The following is a 14,623-nucleotide window of genomic DNA, read 5'->3' as shown; positions in this document are numbered from 1 at the left end:
TATACAAGGGGCATTTTGGTTGCTGTATTGCAAGTATACTCAACCAGGCAAAGCAGAAGCAAGACAGGCTCGCTTGGAGAACACTTTTAATTAAAAAAAGAGGGTCCTCCCTGGTGGTGCAATGGATTAAAGCACAGCACTATGAAGCTTTCCGCAGCCACTGCAGCATGAGTCACAACCCAGGCCAGGGAGGTGACTCAGATGGCCCAGCAGACATCTCCTGACCTGCCCGCTGCCCCCCTCAGCAGTGTATTTCAGTGGATCCACTGTTCTGCTCCCCACTGTCCCTGGTGAATCCTCTCACACCAGCAACTCTGGCCTGTATTCCATTTCTTGTATGCATAAATAAATCTTTAAAAAAAATTTCAGGATACAGTGTCTTGAACTATACTGGTAGCAACTGAATCCAGTGTTTTCTGAACAGCAGCATTAACCGCCTAAATGTGGAAATGAGGATTTCTTTTGATGCAGTGAGTTGCCATTTACTGAGAAGTTACAAGAGAAATAGGTTATCTATGGGAAGACAGGTCATTGTGCGTTGGGAGTATTCAGTATTCCAAGCAGGGGCTTCCCTGGTGGCGCAAGGGGTTAAAGCACAGCACTGTGAAGCTGTCCGCAGCCTCACAGCACAAGTTCCCCCACCAGGAGGGGACCCACATGGCCGCAGCAGACCTCAGCAGTCTCACCTGCTGCTCCCCTCAGCAGTGTATTTCAGTCGATCTGCTTGTTCTGCCCCTCACTGGTGAATTCTCTTACCACCCACCCCCACACCTCTGGCCTGTACTGTACCCCATTCTTGTATATATAAATAAATCTTAAAAAAATAAATAAAATTTCTAAAGAAAAAACACACTCTTTCCCAGTTGTTTGTGTTTTATTTTTCTAGAGTCTCATCCATTTCTTTGGCCATTTAAGCCCACTTTTATTTCGAGGCTGACATGTTTTTTATGCCTAGAACTTCCTCTTGCAGGTAATATCACCTCAGAGCTTTCTTAAATTCAGACTTACACTGAAGCAATGAAGTGGAATACAGTCCAGATGCTGCCAGTTAGGGGCGGGGCCACAGCAAGGAGCCAGTGCAAGAACAGGCCCAGCCCCTCCCCAGGGGGGACCAGCTGTGAGAGAGCTTGGAAACAATCAGAGGCCTCACAAACGTCTTACCAAGATTTAATGTACATTTATTCTTAACACGTGGAACATATAGTATAAAGATTTCATACTGAATAAATGATATTCATTAAGCCAAAAAAGGAAAAAAGGAGGAATTTACATCAAGTTTTAGCTACATTGTTTGAAATACAAATATGCAGATTTTATCACTGAAAAAATCTCAATTGTGTTTCTTCATCAGGAACTTCAACTGAACCTAGAACTTTTTCACACCTCGATTAGAAAGAAAACAAAACAAAACAAAAACCCAGAAAAAAAATAAACTATAAGTTGATTGGCTGCTGAGACAGCAAGGACTTTTTACAGAGACCTGTACAGCATCACATCAGAGGAGTGATGTCTGGCAAGAGATTAAATAGCTGTGTCTCGCTTTGTGCAGGTCACCAACTTGTTAACTCGTCATACTATAAAGGGGTAGCTGGGGGGACCAAACTGTGGGGCTCCAAGGGTATGTGCAATGTACAACGTCATATATATACACACGTGGCAGCACAGTGGCTGCAGCTAAAGGTTAAAACCAGTTCTAAGAGGTGATCTCAGGGTTATTCATACAATCAAGGAGGAGAGAAAGAGGTCAGGGTGTTGTAGGTTCACACATGATACTTTGGGGGAAAAGCCTTTTTTTTTTTTCTCCTCAACGTTTAACTAAAAACATTTTTAAAAACTACAGCTTGCTGCTGACCCAGCGTTTTCTCTTGTTTCCATGTGAGACATTATTATTACAGTATGTTTACAGTATCAGGTGTACAGTACAGTACATGAAAGGGTCTACACGCTACTGCACAGGCCTCTCCAGTGAACAGGGTCTGTTCACAACTGCGAACTTCTTGGCTCCTGCAAGATTGTGAATGTACAACAATAAACCACGCACAGTTCAGCAGTCACCTTTTTTGTCCTTCAGAGGTTTTTTTTGTATTTTTTTCCTTTTTTTTTTTAACCATTAAAAACAGTTATGAAATGTGGCATCCCATTGATGCAAGGACTGGGAAAGCCATTTTTATTTTTTTTTTCCCCAAACTCACTGTAAACAACAGTAACTTTGGTTAAAATAAAAAAGTCTTCTATGTAGGCAGAGCTTTGTCTTTTCAAATAGGGTGGGGTCCTGAGGGGAGTAAGGTGGGCAAGGAAGAGAAAGGTAGGTGGGGGTCGGGGAGGGGGGAGAAAAAGGAGAAACAGGAGAGACTTTTTCCCAAGGGAGAAGCTGGACAGCACAGGGTAAACTGGATTCTGAGGTGGTTTTGCATAAATAAAGGGCAACAGTCAGTTTCTAAGTTCTCCACACACGCACACACACACAGGGAGGGAGGCGTCCCACGGCTGTCATGACTGGCCAATCAAAAATAGTACATCACAAATGACTTGTGAAACCAATGAGTTCATCAAGGGCGATACCGAGATGTCCAACAGCCGTGACTCGTACAGCGTGAACTCCGAGTGGTTCTCGTCCACTTTGGCCAGGGCCAGCAGTGCACGGGCAGCCCGCCGCATCATGTCCACGCTAGTTGGCTCAAAGGGCGGGTTCTGCATGTGGAGCAGGCTGGCCTGGCTCTGCTGGAACTGCGTGGCGGCGAGGCTGTCCTCCAGGAAGCCCAAGAGGTTGCCGATGCTGCCCTTCTGCACGGCGATGGCCCGGGCTGCCAGGCTGTCGCCCTGCGCCAGGTTGGCCAGCAGCACCACGGCCATCTCCCGGCACACCGGGTTCTTTCGGTCACTGAGGAAGCGCACCATGGTGCTATACAACTTCTCCAGGCGGCTGAAGGGGGGTGTGGCCAGGATCAGGTCCACATTGTTGTCCTGGATGCTGAGTTTGCTGAGGGTTTCCAAGACCAGTCTCTGCGGGGAAAGGACAGCATTGGGGCCCAGGGTGGAGAAGGGGTCCTGGGCTTCAGCTGAAGGGCAGACTGCCCAGTGGAGGAGTCCATCCAGGACCGGTAGGCAAATGCTCTCAGGGTACGGGGAGAGGTCCAACTGCCCCGAGATGTTGGCGAGCGTGACCAAGGTGTTTTCCCGGAGCATCTCCAAGCAGTCCCACCACCACTCCACCTTGTTGCAGCTCACCCCCTGGTCCTGCTCCTCCTCCTTCTCGTAAGTTAGCGGTGCCTGCTTCCGTTCCGGGTGCTTGTGGTGCAGCAGGATCAGCTTGCCCAGGATCAGCAGCAGTCCCGGGTGTTTGGACATCTCAAAGTCGTTGCCTGGGACAAATGACAGGCTTCGGATGGTGTTGGAGACACAGACGCAGCGCTTGGCAAGGGAATCCTGCCAATCCAGAAGGGTACACAGTGGGGTCTCATCTTTACTGTGGGGTTCGTCCTCTAGGATCTTGATGTTTCGGTGGCTCTGCGCTGGGCTGATGCCAAATGGAAACTTGCTGCTCTCCTTGGTGGCTTCAGCACTCTTAGTTCCCTCCTCGGTCAACGTGCTAGACCGGGTGGACAACATGTCATCCATTGTGGCTGTGACCCGTTTTTCTGCAGGGCCATCAGGCGGGGGGCCCTCCTGCTCTGTTGTCCCTGGTGCACCCTCCACTATTGTGACATGCTTTCGGGTGACCGGTGGGCAGGGCACGTGAGGCCGGGCAGGCAGCAGCTCTGTCTTGCTTTCAAAATGGGTCTGGATATGCTCAGTGGTGTCCCCCCCACCAATCCGCCAGTGCAGCAGACCACTGTCGAACTCCTGCACGCGCCCAAGCTTATCTGAGCAGTCCACCACAAACGGGTCGTTCTTCGGCACGATCTTGACTGGAAGCTTGTCAAACTTACTGGTCAGCTTCTCCTCGCTGTTCTCTGGCGCTGCCTTGTCTTTGCCCGAAAAGGCCATCTCCTCATCATTTTCAACTACTACTTCTTCATCCTCTTCTAGTTTAGTCTCTAGAAGGTCTTCCCCCTCCTCCCCCTCAGTGGGGGCTGGACTAGACGCCTTGCTGAATCTCCCAGGGTCCAGTAGTGTTCTCTGACCCGGATCACCCACCTCGTACTCCTTTAAAATGCCGAAGATCTCAATCAGGCAACGTCGGAAATATTCCACAAGGAGCTCTAGCAACCCTGGGAGCTAAGAAAGAAAGAAGAAATAGATTTAAGGGAATAAAGAGGGCTAACAGAAGAATCCTTGACTTGAAAGACCCCCCAAGGTCTTCTACCTACCCACCGGGCCACACATCTGTACCAGCGCGAGCGAGTGGCAGTCTCCGTCTCTCCTGTGCCCGGTGCCCATCTCCTTCCCAGCCAACTCCTGCTTTTCTGCACTGGGCTCAGTTTCCTACTCACTGGTTGTTGACATTGTCCCTCTTGGGACACTCACTATACCCCACTGCCAAGTGGAGCCCAAGGTTAGGTAAGGTGGGATGGCCCTTGCCAGCATGAGCTGAGAGAGGGAATGCAGGATACAGAGACATTCATCTGCGTTTTCCTCTAAGCTCCCCAATATTCTCAACACAATCACTGGTCCAAGCTGGTGCTAAGCAGACCTAAATGGCAGCCTGGACTCTGTACAGGCCACTTACCTCTAGAAGAAAATGATCATCTCCAGCTATATTACTTTTTTGACTGACAATTTAGCAGAATGAGAGAAAAAAGGGCTTAGAGAAAATTCTAGATTTCTTAGCAGAAAATTCTGAATTCTGTGGTTTGAATCCTGGCTTTTCTAGGTACTAGCTGTCCACAGGTCTTTAAACTTTCTAAGCTATTATTTTCCCATTTTTCTTCAAGAAACAATGAAAATTCCTAAGCTTCAGAGGGTTGTTCTATGGCTTAAATGGATTGTGTAAAATGCCTGGCAAATGGGAATTGTTCATTGTTTATTCCTTTTCTCTCACTGGAGGCAATATTATAAAATGGACACACAGACAAACTTTGGGAGCAGAAAGGCAGCTGTGAACCTGGACAAGGGTAAAACTCTGAGCCCATTTACATTATCTCCAAACGACCACACTTGCCTCAGAAGACTTATGAGGACGGTAAGAAAGAAAATGTTAAGTACCTGGCACAAAGTGAGGACACAGTAAGTGGTTGAGTGTTACTAATAATGACCTCTAGTCAGCTCCCTGATAGACAGGCTGGTGGGTAGAAGGATGTTCAAAAGACTGAGTAGGAAGGTAGAGTAGAGACACTTCCCCAGTCACTAGGAAAAGGCCATGGGCTCGTGCAGTGGAGAGGGTCTAGAGAACACCTCTGCAGGAAGATCATTAAAGTGCCTCCACACCACTCCCCACAAGTCTTACACTTCCCGTCCTGGACCTTAGGAAAATGGGTTCAACAGCGCTCTCTTCTTTCAGAGTACATGATGAAAGCAAGGGAAAAATAAAGAACTGCTCTACTCACTGATAAAGACCACAGGTTCTTGGTCGTCTAGAAAATATGGTATCTACAACGACGACAACAGAATCTGCATTTCTTACCAATATAAGAAAGTTTCTCCCCAGTTCCCTTCAAAGTGAATCTCAACGCCCGACACAAATTTCTATTGTTCTGGATCTGTGACCAGTGCCAAGTACTGGCACGAAGAGAGCAGACACACAGCATGAGAAGCGAGACCACGCTGGCAGGTCGCTTCAGAATCTCAGTGCCCCCGTGCCCTCTCCCCCTTTCCACTCTTCCCCAGGAATCTATACTTACCTGACTGAGGTTGAAGGTCATGATGCTGTTGTCATCATATAGCAGAATGTTAATGGTGTCTAGTGCCCACGTGCTCTCTGCCAGCAGCCCAGACTTGAGGGACATCATTACCCGCCATGCCTCTGGGGTTCCTGCAACAAACCTCCATGTTTTCCATCCACCAGTCCAAGCTGGCTGGTGATTCCCACACCAGAGTCTCTGGCCCATCGGTCAGGCCACTCTGAAGATCACACTTAGCAGACAGAGGACACACACCTGTCCCTTAGGCTTCTAGGTTCTCTCAGTGAATCACTGCATGGTGATTCCTTCAAATGAAGCCTGAGATCAGCTGATTTCTTCCTCACCCAAAGTTCACTGGCTGTCTATTTTAGTCAACAAAAGACCAGATTTAACCTCATCCAGAACATCGGGATGGAGAGACAAACATAGAACAGGTGAGAAGGGGGAGAGATTAAGCCACCCAAGCAGGGTGGTCTCCTTACCAATGTCTTTCATCGTAAGCCGCCGCCTCTGCTTCAACACAGGCTGTGTGGCTTCAATAGAGCCAGGTGGGAAGGTGATGTCTCGTCGAATCATGGGGGGCTGTACGGGCGCAGGTGCGATGTGCGAGGCAGGTACTGGAGGACCTGCCTTCTGCATCTTCATCCCAGAGTGCAGGAATGGAGACTTGCTAGGAGAGGTGCGGTTCTCCATTGGCCGGGGCAGGGGAGCGGGGCTGGATACCTGAGGAATGTGATTCTGCATGCTTGGCGGGGGCTGGTAGTTGGATGGAGGGGGCCTTGTCATGGGGGGCACGGGAGCAGAAGGGCCGTATGGCGGCTGGCGCGTGCCATGGGAAGGCCACGGGCCTTCATGGTTGGCCCTCTGATCCGTGTGCAGCATTTCGTCTGTTCGGTTCACGCCGTGATAGGCAGGGCCCTGGGGGGCAGAGCCCGTGCTCTGCCTGTTGGCGTAATTGTAGGTCATGTCGTTACGCCCCTGCCACATGGTGCCTTGCTGAGCAACCTCAGCGGACGCCTGTATGGGGCCGCCCATCATTTGTGGTGGCATATTCTGCTGGGCATTAGAGCCAGGGGGTGCAGAGACACGGTCTCGGCCAAACTGGAATGGAAACTGGTTCTGGGGGCCGCCTGCTGGTCGGCGCTCGGCGGCGGCGGCGGCGGGGTAGGTGTTGCCATACTGGTTGTACACGTCTTGCTGAGGGGAAGGCTGGGCCGCTTGCTGCTGGCTGGAGGCCTGGGGCTGGGCCGGGGGCAACTGCTGCTGCTGGGGCTGCCCCTGCCCGGTGCTGTATGGCACGCTGTACATCTCCCCTTCGTGCCGCTTGGCAGGAGGCCCGTACGTGCCATCCATCGGCCGCTTGTAATTCTAAGACAGGGAGGAGCAGAGGGGAAGTTCATACTTCGCACTCTGGGAATCCAGACCCACAGCTACCCCAGTAATTCCACGGGCTTACTTCTGCCCCTCTGGAAGAGGACACAGACACCCAGGGCACAAAGGAATGGCCACTACAAAGTAACTTCTGAAGCTTGTTTACAAAGCAACCACCATTTTCTATTCCCACCTCGCTCTCCCTTCCTCTAAGTAGGAAAATGTAGAGAAGTTAAAAAAAATCAAAATAAGGTGTGTTTCTAGTTCTTTTGGAGAACTAGAGGTTGGACTGGACTGGACTCAAACAGGAAAGAGACTGAGAGCTCCACTCTTCAGGCAAAACCCGCCAGGGTGTCGCAAGTGAGCTTCCTTAGACCTCTCCTCTTAGATTCTGAGCTGCCCTTTCCAGGAGCATCGAGTGGCAGTCGCCAGCATCCCCTCCTCACCTGCTGCTGCTGCTGCTGATACATTGTAGTCTGCTGGCTGGGGAAGGGGCTGCCGGAAGGGGTGCCTTGAGTGGAAAACTGATTGCCATAGGAATCATGTCTGCAGGAGGGAGAGAAACAGGGCATCACAGTGGGAACAGTGGAGTCGAAGTCACAGCGGCAGTGGGCCCAGCTCCACTCACCGTTGCTGCTGCTGCTGCTGCTGCTGCTGTGGGGGGTAGCGACTAGGAGAATACATCCCAGAGTCTGGGTTGGAAGGCATGAGATTCGGCTGTGGGGCTCCAGTGCCCATGCTTCCCTCAGGTCCTAGTCCAGGCTCCGTCCTAAACAGATGTGGAGAAGCAGGCTGAATCTACTATAGCTGTGGGTGCTGTGGTGGAAGAGGAGTGGGGTCATGCTTACCTCACTCTGTCATAAGGCCCTCCGTAGGGATAGTGCTGTCGCGGTCCCATTGCCACATTTCCCAGCCCAGGGCCTGCAGCTCGGCTGTAGGGGTCCCCCATTCCACCGTTGGGGCCCTGCCCTGAGGACATGAAGGGATCACTCCCTGGAGCTGAATGCAGAAAGAATGGTAGTGAGCAAGCTGGTATGGCAGCAGGCCAAGCATGTATCCCTAGCCAGCCCCTAAGGCCCAGGCCCTCTTCAGAACTCTGGGTCAGTGCTACTGTTTCCCTGACAGGTTCATAACTGAGACGTAAAGAGGCTGCAACCAACAAAGAGCACACACTTGTTATGGGTGACAAGGTAAGACTCGGGAGACGGAGCCAAGAGGGAAGGTAAAGACAGAGGAGGGTGGTTAAGCCCAGAAATGCCTTACGTCACAGGATGGCCCAGCAAGCATCCTAAGTCGTCTTAAGCTACTTCCCCCACTCCCCAAATTCCTAGTCCTGTCCTCAAGGGTACAAAGCCAATTCAACTGGTTACCTTTCCTCATGCTGCCATAAGGATCCTTATTTGGCTCATAGGACATGCGCCCCATCATGTCAGAGGTATTCATACTGGGCTGGTACCCAGGGTTTGGAGTCATGGAATTCCGCTTCTGGAATGTGGGGTCACTTCCATCGGGAAAGGCATCCTGAATCCCAACAGAATTGCTCCTGCTCCAGAGTGAGGAAAGCCAATCAAATGTCAAATTAGGCCAACAAAAGCTATTCCTCCTATAACTCAGGGAAAATGGGAGCTGCTGGCCAGGCAGGCAGAGCAAGGACCACCCTCAGCGCACGCACTTCTGCCCAGGCCCCCTAAACCACCAGCTGTGCCCCTGGCCTTACCTCATGCCCGGCAAGGGGGGTATCTGACTGTGTGGTGTGGATGCTGGAGTTGGTGGCTTCAGGTCTCCTCCCTCTGCCATGGAACTGCTGGTTGATTGAGGTGTCTGTGGCCCCTGCATAGACCCTGATCCCGCTGTGGACAGAGATATGGGGTGAGCAGGAAAGTGAAGATCCATGGAAACACACGGATTCCCTGGGATCTTTTTGGAAAAGATCTTAATGAGGCTAAAAGCTAGGTAGTTCTCTCCTGAGAGCTGGGGCCTTGCGAGGCCACAAAGAGGGGAATCTGAGGGCCTATGGTTCTCTGCTACTGTTTCCCTGTTGGAGAACAGAAATGAGGTGATGATGCCATCACCATGCTGGTGACTCCTTGAGCTTCCACACCACCAGTGACTTCAAACTTCCCAAGGACTTTCTAACCTGTAAGACAGAGCCCCTGGAATCCTGGGAAGGAAGGTTCTATCAACTCAAACCTGCAGCGCAATTCAGGAGCCTAAGGAGACCCTATTCGCAAGCACCTGAGCACCACTCAGCTTTGAACATTCCTCTAAGCTGATAAGCACAGAACTACCAGTAATTAATGTTTCCAATAGTTACCAACCCTAGCAGCAGATATCCCACTGCTTAGGCCTTTCCAGATGATGAGTCATCTCAAGCACTCATTATATCCTCAGAGGTCAACACCAGGGCACATGTGTTTACACCCACCTTCTAGGAGGCCTGGCCTTCTTCCCTCCCATGCTTGCCCAGGCCCCAGTCTCCTCTCAGAAAGGAGGGTGGGCAGTGGCACTCCCATCAGTGCTCCATTCATAGCTGCCCCGCCCCTCCCTTCCCATTCATTACCATCTTGGCTCCCTGGGGAATGCAGGCTCCAGTCTGCGCAGCAGCATTCTAAGGCGCTGACATCAGTGGGCCAAAGCTCCCAGATGGCCCTGCCTCACTGCTATTTGTCAGATTTCCCTACTCCTCTGGTGTCCCTCCCACTCACTAGTTTACAAACATTGGGCAGGATGCCAGGTGCACAATGAAAATTAAAACTTAAGGGCTGCTACAGACTACCTCCCAAGGGAGTCGCCACTGCCCGTTCTTCAGTCTGCCAACCTGTGCAGCCACGTGGCAGGGCTGAGCGGAGCACACATCCCTGGTGGCCAGCACTGCTGAGTAAGGAGCCTGGACTTTAAGGGTGAGGTCACCCTTAAAAGGTGAGCAGCTCACCAGATCCTTACCAGGAGAGGGAGGCTGGATCTTGGGCTGGGACTTCTTGGAATCGGCAGCTGCAAAGATGTCTGGGGGAGGGTCTTCTCCCCGCTCAATCTTGCACTCAAAGGCATAGAGACACTGGATGTACTGCTTTTTCAAGGAGCTGGCAGCACTGCTTGATGTGCCGACATTGAGGTTGGTTGCAAGTTCTCGCCATTTTTTGTTCTTGTTGACCTGTACAACCAACCAGAAGAGTTGGGGTACATCCTTCATCTGGTTTCCTTCCCATGATGTTACCAGCTATCCATCTAATGTAGGATCAGTTTCATTACTGAAAAGCTAGCCCTGCCTGGTAGATTGTCCACAACAAACAGTAAAGCTGTGATGGTCTGCCCTCCACCTAGGCAGGCTTTACCCAGGTCACTCCAACTACGGACAGTGCTTATTCAAAACAAGCATATTCCACAGCCCTGTTGGCAGGTCAGGCTTCTGCTCTCTGCAAGTACATTGCGTAAAAAAGGGCTCACAAATGGAGATTCACGGTAACACCAATGACCACACTGCCTTGACTGATTTTATCCATTGGGGTTTGTACACGTAACTGATTTTTCTCTCAGTGTGTGGTTCCACGCAAAGTTGACATTCTTGTGCCACTGCTCCCCAAAGCTCAGTGACATAAAACTGCAAGCCTTCTCCCTCACCAGGCACTAGCCCCAATTGTCTGAGATGATCCAGCCCATGATTTCTTTGTAGCTTCACAGCAGCCTGCTTATGGTCCTGTACTCTTTCCTCAGTACACTGATCAAGACCAGCCCCACTTCCTTACATTCTCTTCAAACAAGGCAGGTCTCCTTCATGTATTCTTATGCTTATGCAACCAACAAGTGATAAGCTTATCCTCAAGGGCTGGAAATATTAGCTTTCCAGTCCCAATCCATAAAGAAAGATGAATATATTGTGACCAGCTAGACTGGTACCTGTTATACCAGAGAGAATTGTGACTGACAGGAAGCAAAGCTGGGGACCACCCAGACGGAGGAGAACTGAATCTTCGCAAGCAGGTTAACAACAGAGATGACCGTGGTGGGCTCTATGCTAAGCTCTCCCCTCTCCATGCCATGTAAATCAGTCAACTGCAACAGCCCCTACCCTCTACATAAACTCCACTAATCCTTCAGAAATGCTCAAGGCTCATATCCTGCCTTCCTGGAGGCTTCAAAAACCACCTTATTAATAGCGTTCTTTTTGTTCTGAACTCACACTGTATTTATTTATTAAGATTTATTTTTATTTGTTTACACATACAAGAATTGGGGTGTAAGCCAGAAGTGTAGGGGGTGAAAGGATTCATCAGAGACAGAAGAGGTCTGCTGTACCATATGGGTAGGCTCCCTGGCTGGGGATCGAACTCCTGCTGTAGTGGCTGCCAATACCTTGACAGCATTGAGACTTGAACCCCTGTGCCGACAGGGAGGCCTAAGAACTCACATTGTCTTTAGAGTTCAATTACACCAGAGCATCAAAAGATCTGCATCATCCTGCAAAGTGGAACACATAAGCCCAGGTTTTGGGGTTCCCTCTACACTTTATTCTGTCTTCCATCCACTTTATCCCGCACTTCAGTCACTTACTCCATGGATCCAGGAGCCCAGCCCATCACACAGTATGCCAAACCTGGCCACTGTCCCCTTGCCCTAAGCAAGGAGAGGCCTAGCTATGAGCACTCAGTACTAGGGAGAATGGCAGATATAAGCCCATGGTCACCTCAGAAGCCTTTAGTGGCTTTGCTTCCCACGCCAGTTATGTGGCAGGGTGCACGTGTCTTGTTTTGTTTTGTTTTCCTTTGTGGGGGAGGGGAGCAAAGCCTGAAGCGAGAAGGAATTCATAACTGACTCTTGGTTGGCTTCATTCCAATCACTTTCTTTTCTGCTGGTGACAGCTGTTTTCCTCTTCTGATTTAGAAGCTTTGGAATATATCCCTTTCTAGACACGCCTCCACCCACTCCTCAGCTCAACCACAAACTCAGGCCCAGCAGCAGCCCCTGGTCTGACGAGCACAGAAGAAACAGGAGGAAAGCCTCCAGGCCTGTGTGCTGCTGGCATCTCTGCCTCACCTGCGTGCCTCTGAGGCTGAGTGTAAAAAAGAGCTGCGCAGGGCAGGGGCGAGGCTCAGAGTGGCATTGGGTTCAGAGGTTGCCAGCCTTCACTCAAGTCTCCCATACAGAATAGAACAATTTCCTACATACTTCTTCATAAATAATTTCTGTTAAATAGCTCCTAAAATCCCACCTTCACTGGGATGCTCCTACAATGAAAGGGTCAGCAACTACTCTGACCATCTTGCAGATCAATTTATGTGGCTGAAATGCTGCTAAAACTTCATCCTTTCTAGTTGTGGGCAGTCTAACAGGGAATGCACTGTCCTTACAAGCAAGAAAATCAGGATTGAGAATAGTTACACATCACTCTGGAAAAGGTCAGCATTTGTAAATGGCTAAGACAGGTTTCAAAACCCAGTCCCACCTCCTAGTACTGTGTCTGTCTACTGTACCAAGACAACTCTCGAGGAACTGGAATGCTCACAGACTTCTCCCATTTTTGCACCCAGTGAGACCACAGTTACACAGTAAACTTAAAGGAAGTATCTCATATACCCAGGGAGGTCTCGGCCACCTGGCTTTTCCTAATCTTCTGAAATTCCCATGCTCCCTGACCAGCCACTATATGACTCAAGAGAGCAGGAGAGGGCAATGTCTTTGCACACTGCATGAAGCCAAGCGAAGCAACTGAGTATTTAGAGAGACATGTTGAAACCACAGGAGAAGCCAAGTGCCAGGCACTCACCTGAGTCAAGCCACCAATCTCCTTCACAGACACATAGAGGCGATAGAGGTCCAGAGGTTTCCTACCCACAGCAGGCAGATTTGTCATGCCCATGGCCTTCTCCTCCGTGAAGGCCAGATAACGGTCTACCCACATCTTCCTCTCAGGCTCACCACCCAGCTCATATAGCTTGGTGATCTTCTCATTGGTTGTAGTAGAAGAACTGGATTTCTGAAAGGGGCAGGTCAAGATTAATAGGAACTCATTATATTAATAGGAACACTAAAGGTCTCAGATGTCCCTTAAAAAAACCCAGTAGTAAAGCTGCTTAATTTGAGGTGGTCACTAGATCCTGGATACTCTTTTATAGACTATTTCAGAGAATCCAAGAAACTAAAAGCATGACCTTAAGATAATGGGATGGACTAAAACGAAAAGCTACTTTTCTTTTTAAGGATGGGAAGGGTTTCCCACCTCTGACGCCAGAGGTTGCAGCAGTGGTTTTTATTCTCCTACTTCATAAGATAGGGAAAATGGGGCATCACCAAGGGTAAAAATGTTTCCAGCAACTCAGATGCTGACCAGGCCCCCAGACTAGACTGTCACACAGTCTAAGAGGTAGCACCCTGATAGCCGAGCCACAAGAAGACCAAGACTCCTACCCCACCTGACTTGCCTCCTCTGGTAGAGAACACAGGTCAACAACCATTCCTGCTGCTGAGCAGGAAGAGAAGAGTGGCCACAGAACACATCGTCAATCAGTGCCCAGGACGGGTGCAGTTTCACAGAGGCCAGTGAGGAAGATTCTAGACTACGGGTCTGGCTTTTCTCCAAGTCAGCCAGTTTTAAAATAATGCCATTTACATCAGAACCGCTGACACTACCACAAAACTCATTCAATGAGCTCTTGTTCTGGACCCCCTCATAAGGAGGGCAATAGCAGCTTTGTCTCAGATGATATAGTGATATATCATATATCACTATATATATATTATATATATATAATATATATATTATATATATCATTATATATATCACATATATATTATAGTGATATAATAGGCCTATTATAGTGCCTATTATAGTGTACTCCCTATTTTCCTTTCCTGTCACTGGACACAATGGGACAGAGAGAAATTGAGAAGAGGTAAGGTACAGATTATTACCTTGGATTTGGATTCTGTCTTGGGGGTCCCATCTGCCTTGTTGTTCATTTTGGTAGCTGGAGTTAACTTAACATCCCCGAGGCCCATCATCTCTGGGCTGGCTGCCATCCCTAGAAAAGATTTGTTCAATAGATTTGTGATACGAAGATCACTGGAAAAAATTCCTGGAGTGAGCAAGGACTAGAGGACTTACCTGCTGAATTGTTGGCCATGGTCCCACCCATGGGATATGGAGGTCCCTGAGGGTTGATCATGCCAGCCATACTATTAATCCCTTGTCCATAGGGAGGTCCAGTTCCCATCATGCCCCCTTGATTCATATTGGGGTAGCCTGGTGGCCTGAGGGAGAAGATGGAAAATGAGAGACAAGAATGAGAGACACTGAGCTTTCAAATTTGGGGAACTAAATAAGGCTGTGGAAGTCAAGATCATCTAGCTAGGCCTACAAGGACAAGGTCCCCCAAATCACAACCATGTATGACCTAACAAGATCTATTCTACTCACCACAAAAAAATCCTACAACAATTCAAGCTCCAAATAGGAAACCATTAGAACTTAGGAAACA

General features: G+C 49.5%; 1 protein-coding gene across 2 annotated transcripts in view; it reads right to left on the bottom strand.

The window, feature by feature from the left end:
* Positions 1-1,162: 1,162 nt before the first annotated feature.
* The window catches only part of ARID1A (AT rich interactive domain 1A (SWI-like)), a 68,518-nt gene continuing 55,057 nt past the window's right edge, over positions 1,163-14,623 (bottom strand). The window contains exons 9-20 of one of the 2 annotated variants that reach the window (XM_004678659.2): positions 14,251-14,396; positions 14,058-14,167; positions 12,913-13,122; positions 10,095-10,302; positions 8,869-9,001; positions 8,522-8,697; positions 8,000-8,150; positions 7,780-7,920; positions 7,598-7,697; positions 6,263-7,148; positions 5,781-5,911; positions 1,163-4,218 (exon numbers count right to left, since the gene is read on the bottom strand). In XM_004678659.2, the coding sequence (XP_004678716.1) occupies positions 2,491-4,218; positions 5,781-5,911; positions 6,263-7,148; positions 7,598-7,697; positions 7,780-7,920; positions 8,000-8,150; positions 8,522-8,697; positions 8,869-9,001; positions 10,095-10,302; positions 12,913-13,122; positions 14,058-14,167; positions 14,251-14,396 (4,120 nt within the window). In that variant the 3' untranslated portion in view covers positions 1,163-2,490. The remainder of the gene's footprint in view (positions 4,219-5,780; positions 5,912-6,262; positions 7,149-7,597; positions 7,698-7,779; positions 7,921-7,999; positions 8,151-8,521; positions 8,698-8,868; positions 9,002-10,094; positions 10,303-12,912; positions 13,123-14,057; positions 14,168-14,250; positions 14,397-14,623) is intronic. The other variant, XM_012722416.1, reaches the window with a different exon arrangement.

Source organism: Condylura cristata, unplaced genomic scaffold (genome assembly GCF_000260355.1).
Source record: "Condylura cristata isolate star-nosed mole 26May11 unplaced genomic scaffold, ConCri1.0 scaffold00008, whole genome shotgun sequence".
In the NCBI taxonomy this organism is placed as follows: domain Eukaryota; kingdom Metazoa; phylum Chordata; class Mammalia; order Eulipotyphla; family Talpidae; genus Condylura; species Condylura cristata.
The sequence above is the reverse complement of the archived record's forward strand: the minus strand, read 5'-3'. Positions and strand labels throughout refer to the sequence as shown.